The sequence below is a fragment of the Osmerus eperlanus genome, chromosome 2 (assembly GCF_963692335.1).
Source record: "Osmerus eperlanus chromosome 2, fOsmEpe2.1, whole genome shotgun sequence".
In the NCBI taxonomy this organism is placed as follows: Eukaryota; Metazoa; Chordata; class Actinopteri; order Osmeriformes; family Osmeridae; genus Osmerus; species Osmerus eperlanus.
The window spans coordinates 12,835,300-12,849,849 of record NC_085019.1 but is presented as its reverse complement, the minus strand read 5'-3'; the positions used below and the strand labels follow the sequence as shown (position 1 = coordinate 12,849,849).

Below are 14,550 nucleotides of genomic sequence, written 5' to 3'. Positions count from 1 at the left end.
AGGATTTTGATGCTAGGGAGAGTGTGGCAAGATGATTTAGCCAAGGCCATAGGGCAAGAAGGCCAAATTACAGGTGTTGGCCATCTGAAGGGCATGGGACAGCAAGGTGGGACCCGCTATAAGACTTTGAGCCATGAAATGTTAGGTCTCAGTTCAGGGAAGCACTTTTAAACAGTAGAACTTTCTATTTTGAAATGTTTTATTTTGCTTAAAATGTTTTAGTTTGGTAGCTCAGTGAAGCACTTAAAAGATTTTTTTAATATATATACAGTATGATTGTGCTTCAAATAAAATATATATTTACCTACACCTTATTCTTGTTTAAGATAATTTACATAATATATATGAATGTATATGGAGCGTGATAAAAAGGTGACCTTGAAATTGTGGCGACGCAAGGAAAAATTTGGGTGCACTGTCATGGAAATTTTGGAATACAGTTATAATGTGTGTGTTTCATATATGAGGAATGTGTTTTAACGGAAGTCTAAAGTTGATTAAGAGTCAACTACATTTGGTAGAGATGCCATTTGCAGTTTTATAACTAGGAGACGGGAAGTCTGGGTGACCTGAGAGAGTTCTGTCACCTGGGGGGAAGAGACAGTTGGTCTGGAGACAAATGTGGATTCAACTGTATTGTTATTGTGATCTGCTGCTCTGACCCTTCCTGTAGACTTGTTTGAAGTGGCCCACACAAAGGACAGTTGACCATTTGACTGGTGAACCCCTGTGGTTTTACTATCTACTGGTTTGGGGAGAGAGGCCACAATGAAGAATCGTGGGACCTTGATATGAAGTCACTGTCACTGAGCAGTGCTGACCAATCACAGAGTTCAGAATAACCATTTGATCTAAAGTTTATATAAGGCAGGGTTTTGGGGTTGTTCTGTATCACTCTGGCGAACGACCTGTGGCTAGCACCTCCTTCGTTATGACTGATCACAAAGTACTTTGTTAAATCATGATCTGTATAAGCAAAATAAATTTATTGTAACCGCCATCTCTTGACTATTCAAATCTGCACAGTGCCACTGGAATTTCTGCCATTTCAGCACCTAAATTTTGTGCTGGTGCACCTAAATAAAAAAGTTAGGTGCACCAGTGCAACCAAGGCAACAAGTTAGTCTGGAGCCCTGTAACAAAATAGGTACAGTATTGTTGAAGAAACACAGCAGCTTTATATTTTTGAAGGCAGCAGTAGAGCCCAGTCAGAGTGTCAATAATGCTAAACATACAGCATGGGTAATTAGGCCTATATAAAGATCAGTCTCAGGTTGACACTTGTAGTTCTGAAAGTTAAGTTGCACAACATAAGGTAATGTTTATGTATGCCTACTACTCTTTAGCCAGCTCGCAAGCCAGCTAAAGAGTAGTGTCGTGGAAATTTTGGAATACAGTTATAATGTGTGTGTTTCATATATGAGGAATGTGTTTTAACGGAAGTCTAAAGTTGATTAAGAAGAGTCAACTCCATTTGGTAGAGATGCCATTTGCAGTTTATGACACCTGGGGGGAAGAGACAGCTGGTCTGGAGACAATGTGGATTCAACTGTATTGTTATTGTGATCTGCTGCTCTGACCCTTCCTGTTGCATTGGGTGGGGTTAATCAAATACTTGTTTGAAGTTGCCCACACAAAGGACAGTTGACCATTTGACTGGTGAACTCCTGTGGTTTTACTATCTACTGGTTTGGGGAGAGAGGCCACATTAAAGAACTGTGGGAACTTGATATGAAGTCAAACTGTCACTGAGCAGTGCTGACCAATCACAGAGTTCAGAGGAATCATTTGATCTAAAGTTTATATAAGGCAGGGTTTTAGGGTTGTTCGGTATCACTCTGGCGAACGACCTGTGGCTAGCACCTCCTTCGTTATGACTGATCACAAAGTACTTTGTTAATTCATGATTTGTACAAGCAAAATAAATTTATTGTAACCGCCATCTCTTGACTATTCAAATTTACACAGTGCCACTAGAATTTTTCCTTCACAGCGGCGTGCCTGTTGTTTTGTTTCCGGTCTAGCTAGATCCGGTGTGGTGTTGTAGTTTTTCTAACGTCAGTAGTCGTTGCAACAGCATGTGAAATAAAGTACAAAGTTTGCTAGGCCAAAAAGAACATTAATCTTGCGCTAAAAAAATTTACGCCATTAAAATGGGTTTGCGTTAATGCCGTTAATAACGCGTTTAACTGACAGCACTAATATTAAGCTACAGTTATTTGGGGGTCTCATTTTTGTGCTTTTTAAAACAGTCCCTGGCTAAATAGCATATTAGGGCTACGAGCTAGCTACATGTCAAGGTGGCTCCATAGTCAGACAGAACGGCCGATTAAAAAATACACACATCTATTGTAAATTTAGCAAACATAGCATTGCAATTGAAAAACAAGTTTGAGACTTGCAACTTGACTTACAAGGCTGTTCATAAACTTTGAATTAAAAAATGTGATCAACCTTTGTGGACTGTCTGTGATCTATTTGGTATCGAATCAGTATAGTTTCAGTTTCAAGTATCATTTCGGTATTGAGTATTATAATACTAAACTTGGTATTGGTATCGAAGGCAAAATGTTGGTAATGTGAATACACAAGTACACTATATTAACAAACATTGTTAACCAGTTCACTTCATTCATGACTTTTGAACCTAGGGGTGATCTTACCCTGCCCTTGAGAACTCCGTGTGGGCCAATGACCTTCTCGAAGATGTGCTTCCCAACATGTGCATCAACCGCTGACAGTGGGTCGTCCAACAGGTAGATGGCGCAGTCACAGTAGACCGCCCTGGCCAGACTCACCCTCTGTTTCTGGCCTCCTGATAGGTTAACTCCCTACGGGGATCAGGGGGAGAGAGAGAAAAGGGTTTCAAACTAGCGGTAAAAAATATATAAAAAACATTTGTCGGCCTGCAACAGCCAAAGAGACAGACTACTGACAAGTACAGCAAATTCAACTTTTCAGGAGAAAAAAATTAGAAAATAATTATACACTGTGCAAGAAGGTTGTACCTTCTCCCCAATCTCAGTGCTGTCTCCAGCAGGCAAAATCTCCAGGTCTGGCAGGAGGGCGCAGGCCTCCATCACCCTGTGGTACCAGCTCTCTTTCCTCTCTTGACCAAACATGATGTTGTCTTTCAGAGTGGCGTTCTGGATCCAGGCCTGCTGGGGAACATAAGCCACCGAGCCCTGGAGAGAGATAGAGAGAGAGACACACAGAGGAAGAGAGAGATAAAGAAATAGAAGAGAGGTCCTGAGTAAAAGGTTCACTAGAGTAGTCTACATGGGTGGTGAGCAGGGTTGCCAACTATCGCAAGACAAACTACAGAGGGTACAATTTCTGGGTAAATTGTGGGGTGTGCTTGCGTCGGTTGCAGATGGGTATGTTTCCAGGCTGTGAATATCAACACCCTGTATTTTTGTATGCTCTTCGACTTAGGGGCTCTTCGACCCCGAATCCTTAGGGGTGGAAAAATAATAAATATATATGAGAGAGAACAATGAGAGAGAAATAAGCGACCGCAGCTTCAGAAAAAAAGCCCAAAATTATTATCAATGATTGAGCCTACTAAACTGATACCACTTGGAGGACCCTGCACTCGATCTCACCCAACTGTTATTCTCAGCTTTGGATATTCTCAGTTGTTTGATTAATTATGGCACAAAACACATAGGGCCTCATGTACGTACATTCGCAAACGTAGCGTTATTAGCGCCATGGCCAACCCACAGATTGCGCACGCTGTGATACTTCAGTTTACGTCGTATTCATGAAACATGCAGGTCATTGGGTAATCAGTGCCTTTCCTTGTCACTATACCGTACATTGTGAGCATTTAAACTCGCAATTGAATGGGCCTCCTTCTCTCTATCATGGATCAGCCACCAAAGTCGAAACAGCGATGACTGAAGTTATCCTGATGCCAATATTTGTAATGTAGCGAGGAGTTTAACAACTGCTGTAATGGAATGTGAACGCTGAGCCAGAGATTTTATGTAATCTTTGATTTCTTCCAGTAACTGTAATATTGCATGGCTGCTTTATCTGTAACGCGTAATTATTTTGTGTTCACTCAACTCAAAAAGTGTGATCCTTGTGGCAAAAAGTATTTGGCCTATGTTTTCGTCTTGCTCGGGTTATGGCTGCCATTTCACCAGGAGGCATATGCGCATCCTGGTTTAGAATTTTCACCGCAAAATAGAGGTGCGCTTTCACAGGTGTTTTTTGTACATACCGCGGAATACATCATTAGGTGCTGTAGCGGGGTTTGCTCGTTTAAGATTAGCAATACTTAATTTATAATAAAGTATGTAGTTCTTGGGGCACCACCTCTTATTGTTAAAGGGATAGAGGAAACCTTATTGAATAATATTTAAATAATAGCCTTCGTAATAATCAGTCTAATCTTAAGGAATGAATTCGTTCTAAGAGTAGAGCCAATCGTAACATCAGTGAACACGCACGTCAAAATATCTTTACAATGAATTTATTCAAGTAAGGTAAACAGATCTTATGAAAAGTTGGATTATGGGTTTGATATGAGAGATTGGTTTCAATGAACAGAATGAAATGGTCTAACTTAAAGAAAGGCAGAAATTGTACAGTCAGTGATTACATCCTTACAAATCATAAACAGAGCTCACGCCAATGCCATGTCGAGGAGGAAAGAGCGTTAGCCATAGTTACGTTTGATCAGGGGTTGATCAATGATGTTGAGGGCGGTTTGCGCCAAAGGTCCATTTGAAGAATCTGAAGTCACAGCGCGGCTGCGCTGGGTCATGTGACTGAGTCTGCGGGATCTCAGTGAAGTCGCATTTGGAATTGCGTTTTTGGTCCTTCTGTTGAAACGTCCCGATAGTGACGCGTTCACTATGAAGTTGAATCTCAGGAGAAGCTTGGCGACGTCCTTTGGAACGCCAATCCTGATGGCGTTCATGCCATGGTCGGTTTCGCTGGAGTCCGAGATTGATGGTCATCTTAGGGCTTTATACAGTTCGAGGGAGGACCCGTCTGGGGTCAGATGTGGATTGGGGGAAGCTGGGTTCTCAACTCCCCCCTCCTTCCTTCACACCTACCAAAGGTGTGATCTGATCTTTGGCTGGTTCATTCGATGGTTCAAATATTGTTCTGGACATCTTGGTACAGTTACAAAATATAGTTGAATGATTGTTTTATTATGATAGCTTCGTGTAGATACCAAGAATGACGTGGTTATCTTTCAGGAAGAAGGAGTTGTTACTAGAATCAAGATTTCAGTGAACACAACATTAAAACAAAGTAACAAACATAACACAAATATCCCTCTCATAATTCTCCACCTTGTACTCTTGTGGTAAAGGTGAAGTCTCAAGACTTTCCTCAAAAGTTCTGATCAAGGTATGTTCTTTGTTCAAATCGCCGCCGAAACGGATAGCAAATGGTCGCTGGAGACGTGTTGTCTAAATCAGGCCCTTTGAAGCTTGCAAGCTAGCAGGAGGGCTGATTAGGTAGATTGGGGAGGCCCCCCCCCCCATTCTATGGTTCCTTTGCATCGGCGTTTGGTGGGTAATCAGCATACTGAGGGTGTCACAAGGGCTGATTCTGATGTGATTGAATCACTCTTCAGGTGTGGCAAGATGTTGGCTCCGTGTGGTCTTGTGGACCTCACTACAGTGCTCTTAACGCAACGCATCCCCTCCCATATTTTTATGGGAAATTATTGAGAAACAAATACGCCTGAAGTCGGCGCAAAAGCGTTAGTACGAGGCCCATAGTCCACCACGTTGATAACTGAAGAAAAGAAAAACGGGAAGCGGAAGAACTAAACAAACAACTTGTCAACAAGCTAACACAATTACTGCTGGGAGAGCTGTGTAAGCAAAAGAAAGACAAAGCAAAGACGCAAGCCCCAGTTATAACAGCACAGGCCCAGGTTCCCGAGAACCCGACACACCAGGCCCCAGTGATGCTCCAGCCATCACCCCAATCTCCTGCTCCACAAGGTCCAGTGCAGGCAGCACCAGTCATCCCCCCAACTCTCACCCTGACACCAATCCATGTGCACATTGGCTCTCAGATCAACCCTGGAAGGGAAAGGGAGGACCTTCGCAACGTGGTGGGAAACCCCGTGGGGGAGGAGGACGAGGCCTACCCCCACAGCAAGATAGACAAACACATTCCAACCCCAATCCGACTGACAATCAGCAACCAATGGCATGCTGGGGATGTGGACAACAAGGACATTTCAAATCAGCACCTTTGCGAGCCCTTAGTAGGGCTGCAGGGCAGGCAAGTAATGCTGCTATATTGCAGTGGACCGAAGAGGCGGAGGGAGCTTTTTTGGCTCTCAAGTGACATGCAATCCGCTCCGCCCTTGGCAATCCCGATTACTCAACACCATTTCATCTATATGTTGCGGAACGATCTGGATATGCTACTGTTGTATTGTTGAAAGACACGCCCATGGGGAAACAACCGATAGCCTATTACAGTACATAACTAGATAATGTAGAGACAGGACTGCCACCCTGCTATCAGGGACTGGCAGCCGCTGTTTTTGCTTTCAAACAAGCATCATCACTGACAATCGGACACCCAGTAACTTTCTACACATCCCATCAACTATATGCCTTACTCACAAGCCCACATTTTGTTTTAACACAAGCCAGAAGAACTGATTACGAGGTCATACTGTCAGCTCCAGAACTAACCATTCAAAGGTGTGGCACAGTGAACCCAGCAACTACCACACACCTGTGTTCATGTAACTGATGTATTTGCTATTAGGGATGGTCATGGTTGTCACCATTGTGCCAGGGGGGTGATTATAGGTTGCTTTCAAGTCGTACGGGGGTCATCATATGTAGCAGTCACAGTTGATAGAGTGTTACGCGAATGCAAAGTATGTGCACATTATAATGTTAGGAAAAGTTTTCTGCTCCCATTTCACACATTCCCACAGCAGACGGACCATTTAGGCATCTGATGATAGACTATGTAGACAAGATGCAACTTATAAGAAGACTGAGAGACATCTTGGTAGTGATCTGTCAGTTCAGTAGATGGGTAGAGGGCAGTGCCAACTGCAGGTCCAGATTCCCGATCAGTAGCAAAATTCCTGTGCAGGGAGGTCTTTCCAAGTTTCCAGTACTTACCGCCAAACACCGCATGTCACCGCATGACATGGCTACTGGAAGGCCCCTTCCAGTACCTAATTTAGAAGGACCCATCGAGGGTCCTCCCCACAAACAAGTTGAAAGGGAGCTGCATAGCTACCTACTGCTCTTAACACAGATACGTAAGGTAGTGTTTTCAACAGGTGAAAGGTGTCACCAAGGAAAGGGAAGCAGAGATTCCAGAGAACCTGCAGATGGTTGCACCTGGAGATTGGGTCTACATGAAGATGAACATGGAAGACGATCCCAACCGGTTGAATGACCAACAACCCAGACCAACGGCAAAGACCCATCTCCACCAGCCCTACTGGTCCAAGCCCCGGTGTGGCCACCACCTTTCAGTTCACCAGGACCATCACACCGGATCCAGCGGCTTGATGACCCCTGAACCACCAGGCTACGATCCAACGATCAGGAGTCCAGACCACGGAAGTTGAAGCAGAGGATCCAACGGGAGGAGAATCCCAGACGGAGACATGGATGAAGACACGACGAGCTGCTCACCGGACCCTAGACCGCTGAGACCACACAGCGGATTGGAGACGTGTCGCTGGCTAAGTTTAAGAGCCTCCAGAGACAAGTGTCCAAGAAGATATCACAACGTTTCAATACTGCATGAAGGAGAGGACGAGCACTTCAACGGCGGAGGCGTCGTTACAAGGAAAAAGAGCGTCAGAGATGAGGTGATGGCACTTCAGCACCAGAACCAGGTGCTGACTCGCGAGAATGAGAGGCTGAAGATGACAATGGTTGGCTTTCAGCGGCGTTGGGGAAACTATCAACGCATGTACCCACTGGGCCCGCCATTACAAGATTATTACACCTAAAAGTAGTTGTACTTGTTCTCCATCACCATTTAGTATTAGTCACAAAGTTTCACAGTAACAGCGTTATTATGTATTGCATGGAGCGCTACCTCACTGTCTCAATTCATTCAAATTCAAATGTATGCCATCTCCATGTTCCTGTTCACCATATTGTATTTGTTTTGTTTTACTGTCATTGCAGCATTTATGTATTGATGTCATTGTTCATTTTGTTTGTCTTGTATACTGTTCAGAGATGCCCTTAAAGTTTAGGCCCTCAGCACAGGGATGCAGGGTTATGTGGGATGGGTAGAGGTGTTATCGTTAACTGCAACTTACTTCTGCAGGGTGCAGCAATGATGCATGACCCAGTTGCTCACAAGCCCATAATATGACCAACAGTCCTTGTCTGAGAGATATTTGCAGTCATAATGAAAAGTAACAAACACTTATGCTAATGAAACGGACCAATTTTAATACAAATATTAGGATTTCAGTGCTAAGCTTCTCAGTGTGGATGGTGGAGGAGCAGGAAAGTACAGTATCACAGCTAGCGATGACTCGGTTTGTCTTATATACTTAGGTATTGATAGGAACAGGTGTTCATGTCCCATTATGAGTATAGTTTACCCTGATGACTCGCGCTATGCGTGTCACTGTGGCTACGGGGAGTTTCTAGTTACCCTAAACCCTTTTACTTAACACCCCGCTATGTGTTGCAATAAGCTGATAGCTTAATCGAGTTTTGGAAAGTAGGATAGTCCACCAGGCCACCACGGTTTAGATTTGCACATGATGAGATGTATATATATAAGATTGAAATTAATAATTCCCTGTTCTGTATTTTTGATGGTTCTACTGTCACAATGCTTACTTGGGAAGTGTATGATTTTGTTGCCTAAGGTGTTTTTGAAAGTTTTTGTATTCTATCAGAACTTATGTTCGTCCAGTATTGTTTCTGTTGAATAATTACAGTTCAGTCAAGACAATCACGTATTAGATTTGAGCATTTATTGTTACATGACATGGACATGTAGATTTAACTTTGGCGGAGTGGATGATGCAGTGGTTCTCAATCCTGGTCCTCGGGCCCCCCTGCCCTGCATGTTTTAGATATTTCCCTGCTCTAACACACCTGATTCAAATAAATAGGTAATTATCAAGCTCAACAGAAGCCTGATAACGACCCATTCATTTCAATCAGGTGTGTTGGAGCAGGGAAATGTCTAAAACATGCAGGGCAGGGGGGCCCGAGGACCAGGATTGGGAAGCGCTCCCTGCCTCCTCGATGCAACACATCCATACTTGACATATGAGGCAGGGAGCAATAGAGATATAATCCCCCAGGTGGAAAGAACATACAGACAGCATGGGGGAGAAGGGGATGGTGGAGGGTGGCAGCAGCACTGATCATACAACAACCGGGGTGAGTGTGTGCGTATCCGCGCGTCTTTTAAAGACGCCTTATCGGCCGTGGCCCAATGGATATGCGCTGCTAACCTGGGTGTGGTAGTGGGCGGAGGAAAGGAAGGTGGAGTAAGACGCCTTACGTCCCCGATGACTGACGCGCGCTGCCCGATTGCCCTGCCTGAACTAGCTGCGCTTATTAGTGTTTCCAGTATGGGTTGTGATGGGACTTTGTAAGTCCCACAGGGGGGAATGTTGTTAAAAAAACATCATACTGTTGTAATTATGAAGATGGGTAATGATTATGGATTTAATGAAACTTGTAATCACTTTTCTAGTACATGCTATATTATTGGAAACCATATTAGTATAAGCTATATTATTGGAAACCAGATGCAAAGCTGTTGACTGATTATTGACTGTTGACATTACTATCTAGGCATAGACAATGGTAGATGAAATAATGCCCAAAATATGAAGATCTGGATAATTACGGGCTGAGTGGGGGAGAAGAATATGTGTGTGCTTTCATAAAGAACCAGGAAGGCCCAGCTATAACTTATGAGACATATTTGTGGCATTATGCCATCTAATAGTCTGGATGAACTCACAGAGGCTGTGACATCATACATCAGCTTCTGTGAGGACTGCTGTATTCCAACACGCACCAGGGTGAACTTCAACAACGACAAGCCCTGGTTCTCAGCAGAGCTCAGAAGGTTGAGGTCAGAGAAGGAGGAAGCATTTCGGAGTGGGGATAGAGACAGATTCAAGGAGTCGAAGAACAGGTTTAGCAAGGCGGTGAGAGAGGCTAAACGACTGTACTCAGAGAGACTGAAGCGTCAGTTCTCTGCTAACAACTCTGCTTCTGTCTGGAGAGGGCTCAGGCAGATCACCAACTACAAGCCCAGAGCCCCCCACTCCACTAACGACTCCCGCCTGGCCAACGACCTGAATGAGTTCTACTGTAGATTTGAAAGACAATTGGACTGTCCTGATCTACCCCTTCCCACCCACAGGGCCTCCTCCCTCACCCCCTCTACAGTGACGACTCTCTCCATTCAGGAGGGTGAAGTTAACAGACTTTTCAAGAGGCAGAACCCCCGCAAAGCAGCTGGGCCGGTCTCTCCTGCCACCCTCAAGCACTGCGCTGACCAGCTGTCTCCGGTGTTCACCTACATCTTTAACACCTCCCTGGAGACATGCCATGTGCCAGCCTGTCTCAAGTCCTCCACCATCATCCCTGTGCCCAAAAAGCCAAGGTCAACAGGACTCAATGACTACAGACCCGTCGCCCTGACTTCTGTGATAATGAAGTCTTTTGAGCGCCTTGTGCTGGCACACCTCAAAGCCATCACAGACCCTTTCCTGGACCCACTGCAGTTTGCCTACAGAGCCAACAGATCTGTGGATGACGCCGTTAACGTGGCCCTCCACTTCACCCTACAGCACCTGGACTCCCCAGCATCCTATGCCAGGATCCTGTTTGTGGATTTCAGCTCTGCCTTCAACACCATCATCCCTGCCCTGCTTCAGGACAAGCTCTCCCAGCTGAACGTGCCCAACTCCACCTGCAGGTGGATTACAGACTTCCTGTCTGACAGGAAGCAGTGCGTTAAGCTGGGAACACAAGTCTCTGACTCCCGGTCCATCAGCACCGGATCTCCTCAGGGCTGCGTCCTTTCCCCTCTGCTCTTCTCCCTGTACACCAACAGCTGCACCTCCAGTCATCCGTCTGTCAAACTTCTGAAGTTTGCGGACGACACCACCCTCATTGGGCTCATCTCTGACGGGGATGAGTCTGACTATAGGTGGGAAGCTGACAACCTGGTGACCTGGTGTAGCCAGAACAACTTGGAGCTCAATGCTCTTAAGACAGTGGAGATGGTTGTGGACTTCAGGAAGAATACAGCCCCACTCACCCCCATCACCCTGTGCGACTCCCCAGTCAACACTGTGGAGTCCTTCCGCTTCCTGGGCACCATCCTCTCCCTGGACCTCAAGTGGGAACTGAACATTAGCTCCCTCACCAAAAAAGCACAACAGAGGATGTACTTCCTACGGCAGCTGAAGAAATTCAACCTGCCAAAGACAATGATGGTGCACTTCTACACAGCCATCATTGAGTCCATCCTCACCTCTTCCATCACCATCTGGTACGCTGCTGCCACTGCCAAGGACAAGAGCAGACGGCAGCGTATCATCCGCACTGCTGAGAAGGTGATCGCTGCAATCTGCCTACCCTCGAGGACCTGCACACCTCGAGGACCCTGAGGCGTGCGAGGAAGATTGTGGCCGACCCCTCCCACCCTGGTCACTCCCTGTTCCAGCTACTCCCCTCTGGCAGAAGGCTGCGGTCCATCAGGACCAAAACCTCACGCCATAAGAACAGTTTCTTTCCATCTGCTACTGGCCTCTTCAACAAGGCCAAGGACTCCCATTGACATTCATTCACTTATTTAACTATTATAAGTCCATCTAATAGCAATTCAGTATGCATAAGCCACTTTATCTCAGTATCCGATTGCACTATGTTGACCATTCACGCTGCTCATTATTCAAATTTTTATATATATTTTATTTTATATTTAAATAGTTGTATTCTTAGATTGTTTAGTTCTTAGAAATAGTTAAACTTTTGTACTTTTACTTAATTTAAGATCTGTATATGTTTAGTGTTTTGCACCTCCCTGCCACAGTAAATTCCGTGTTTGTATAACATACATGGCGAATAAACCGAATTCTGATTCTGATTATGCCCAGGAGCCTAGTGCAGCTGACTGTTCAAGGTCAGAACGGGCCTAAATTGGGAAAATTGTCTATTTAGGAAAGTACCTGTAATTTGAATCCCCTAGAACAAGGGACCAGCTGGGTAAGAATGCATAATGTATATGTAACCAACAAGTATTATACCATATTACCATACAATAGGGAGAAAACTATATAAGTCAAATTTCCGGAGAAAACTTGAGTCTGATCCCGGGATCTTGCTCACGTTTGTTGGAATCTCTGTCACTCTGAATTCTTCAACACTTTGCGTCAAACTTTGCTGAGTTCCAGTGCTGTTCTTAAATTTTGATATTGGTTGAAGACGTAGAAGATTTTTCACGACACTACCCTGCCTTATGCAGGGGAGACACTGATGTTCGAGACACCATCAGATGCTGAGGCATTGTACACTCGGAGGATTGAGAGGAAGGCCAACATTTCTGCTGGTCCTGAACATGAGGATTAACTGAACACTGGCCATTCAATGGTGCCGGGTAACGTAACAGCCATGGCTAACTCAGTGCAGCTTAATTCCCGACTAGCAACGTTATCATACATTAGCCCTGGGCATTTGGATTTGTTATTTTATCAGGGCATGTTTAAGTGTTATTTCTTATGGCTGAATACTGGAACTTGATTTAGGTTTGGAGTTTATTTGTTACATTGATGTTCCGGAGCTCTCGAAAAGCAAAGTTTAGATGATTAAGGTGAATTGTTGGAAGTGTTCAGAAGGGGGAATCCTGCGCGCTGCCAGTTTGGCAGAGAAAGGGAATGTTCTGGGGGGGTGCTAATGACTGGACCTTTTTTATTTTCTATATTCACTGTTAACTTTTGGGATTTTATTATATTTTTTCTGTTGAGGGAGGGAGGCGTGACATGTACATTAGGGATGTGCATCTCCATCACTGAAGACGATGAGATACACATCTCGATGCACTGCCTACAATCCAATACATTAAAGATACATAAAAGCAAATACTAATGCAATACGATACACCCCTATTGCGATGCAGTGCGATTCGACACAATGCGATTCAACGAGATGCGATGCGAAAGAATATGATGTTATGCAATTTAATATGGTACATAATGATTTATTTCTTTGTCAGACAGCAAATCATAAATTAACTAAAAAAGTGAACGTTTTACTTCACATATTACAAAGTCTCTGACAAAAGAAAACGGGCCTGGACCTTGCCTTAAACCAGTCCTTCTTTCCTCTTGTATGTGTTCTCTGAATGTAAAAAAGGTAAACTCTTACTGGCAGTCACAAGCTGCTGTAGACACTGTCATAACACCTCACACACCAGGGCTCGACAATAACGATGGCCTGATGGCCCGGGGCTAGTAAAAAGTAACGTTGGGACAGTTAAACTAGCAACTCTCTAGCCCGATCGGGCCACTGCAAATTATTGATTGAAAAAATAATTAACATCCTTCATATGTTTTGCTATCTGCTAAATGCATAAATAACTTTGCAGCTCGTGGGGCGCACAGTTGGCAAATCAAGAGTTGAGTAGTGAGTGACGAGTGGTTGTCAAATTGTAATTCTCTAATCTCAATACATTTTTTAACAACTGGCGCGAGACTGGCGCAAAACAATAAAGTGAAGATGGCAACAAAGTAGAGCTACGAGCTCAAACGGAAGCAACTTTTTTTATGGAACGAAGATGCACTGTGTCGTCTGTCGTATGTTCCAGTCTAAAGCAGACCAAAGTGGATATTTTTACAGAGGCACCGACATTTTCCAAAACAATACCTGACCAGCCATGCTTGCAGACAGCACCTGCAAACCATGGTTTGCGTGACAGCTAAGCGGATGGTTGACAATCCATCTTCCAGGCCGTTGACCATGCTGGTGAGGAATTTAAATGTAGATGTATAACAGCCGACCTGTAGTGTTATTGCACAACTTATAACAAAGACATATCACGTAATTAAGACAGGCCAGCCGTTCGCCTTGTTCCCCAAGGCTATTGACTGCAGCAGAGGAATGGTGTCGACTTGGGTACTTGGTATGATACTGATGAAATGCTATGGAAGCTTTTATATATTAGCATTGAGGGACCAGAGGTTTCAGTTTCAGCCAGATAGAGTTGTGCAGAGATGGCTGTCAGCAAACATGCACGTCATGTTTGAGGTTAAAAGTCAATTGTTTTGCTGACTATTACCTTTTTATTTTTTATCACTTGAAATGTGATTTCATTTTTGTTCTTTTTATATCCAGGATGTGTTTAATAAATGGTTAAACATGAATAATACAACTTATATGTCTTTGGTTTTGTTGTAACAATGATTAATTAAAACTTTTGGAGGGGGGGCCAGTAAAAATTGTCTTGGGGCCAGTAAGTTTCAAACCCACTGGTACGGTGGGGCCAGTGCCAAAAAATGTTAATGTTGAGCCCTGCACACTAAAT

The 14,550-nt window shown here is 44.2% G+C and overlaps 1 protein-coding gene across 6 annotated transcripts in view; it reads right to left on the bottom strand.

Annotated features, from left to right (window-relative positions):
- The window catches only part of abcc1 (ATP binding cassette subfamily C member 1 (ABCC1 blood group)), a 253,278-nt gene that overhangs the window by 158,647 nt on the left and 80,081 nt on the right, over positions 1 to 14,550 (bottom strand). For all 6 annotated transcript variants that reach the window (XR_009928666.1, XM_062452715.1, XM_062452728.1 and 3 more), the window contains 2 exons: positions 3,009 to 3,185; positions 2,664 to 2,831 (listed from right to left, as the gene is read on the bottom strand). Coding sequence is in view for 5 of the 6 variants with exons in the window: in XM_062452715.1 (XP_062308699.1) it covers positions 2,664 to 2,831; positions 3,009 to 3,185 (345 nt within the window). In the remaining variant the exon portion in view is untranslated. The remainder of the gene's footprint in view (positions 1 to 2,663; positions 2,832 to 3,008; positions 3,186 to 14,550) is intronic.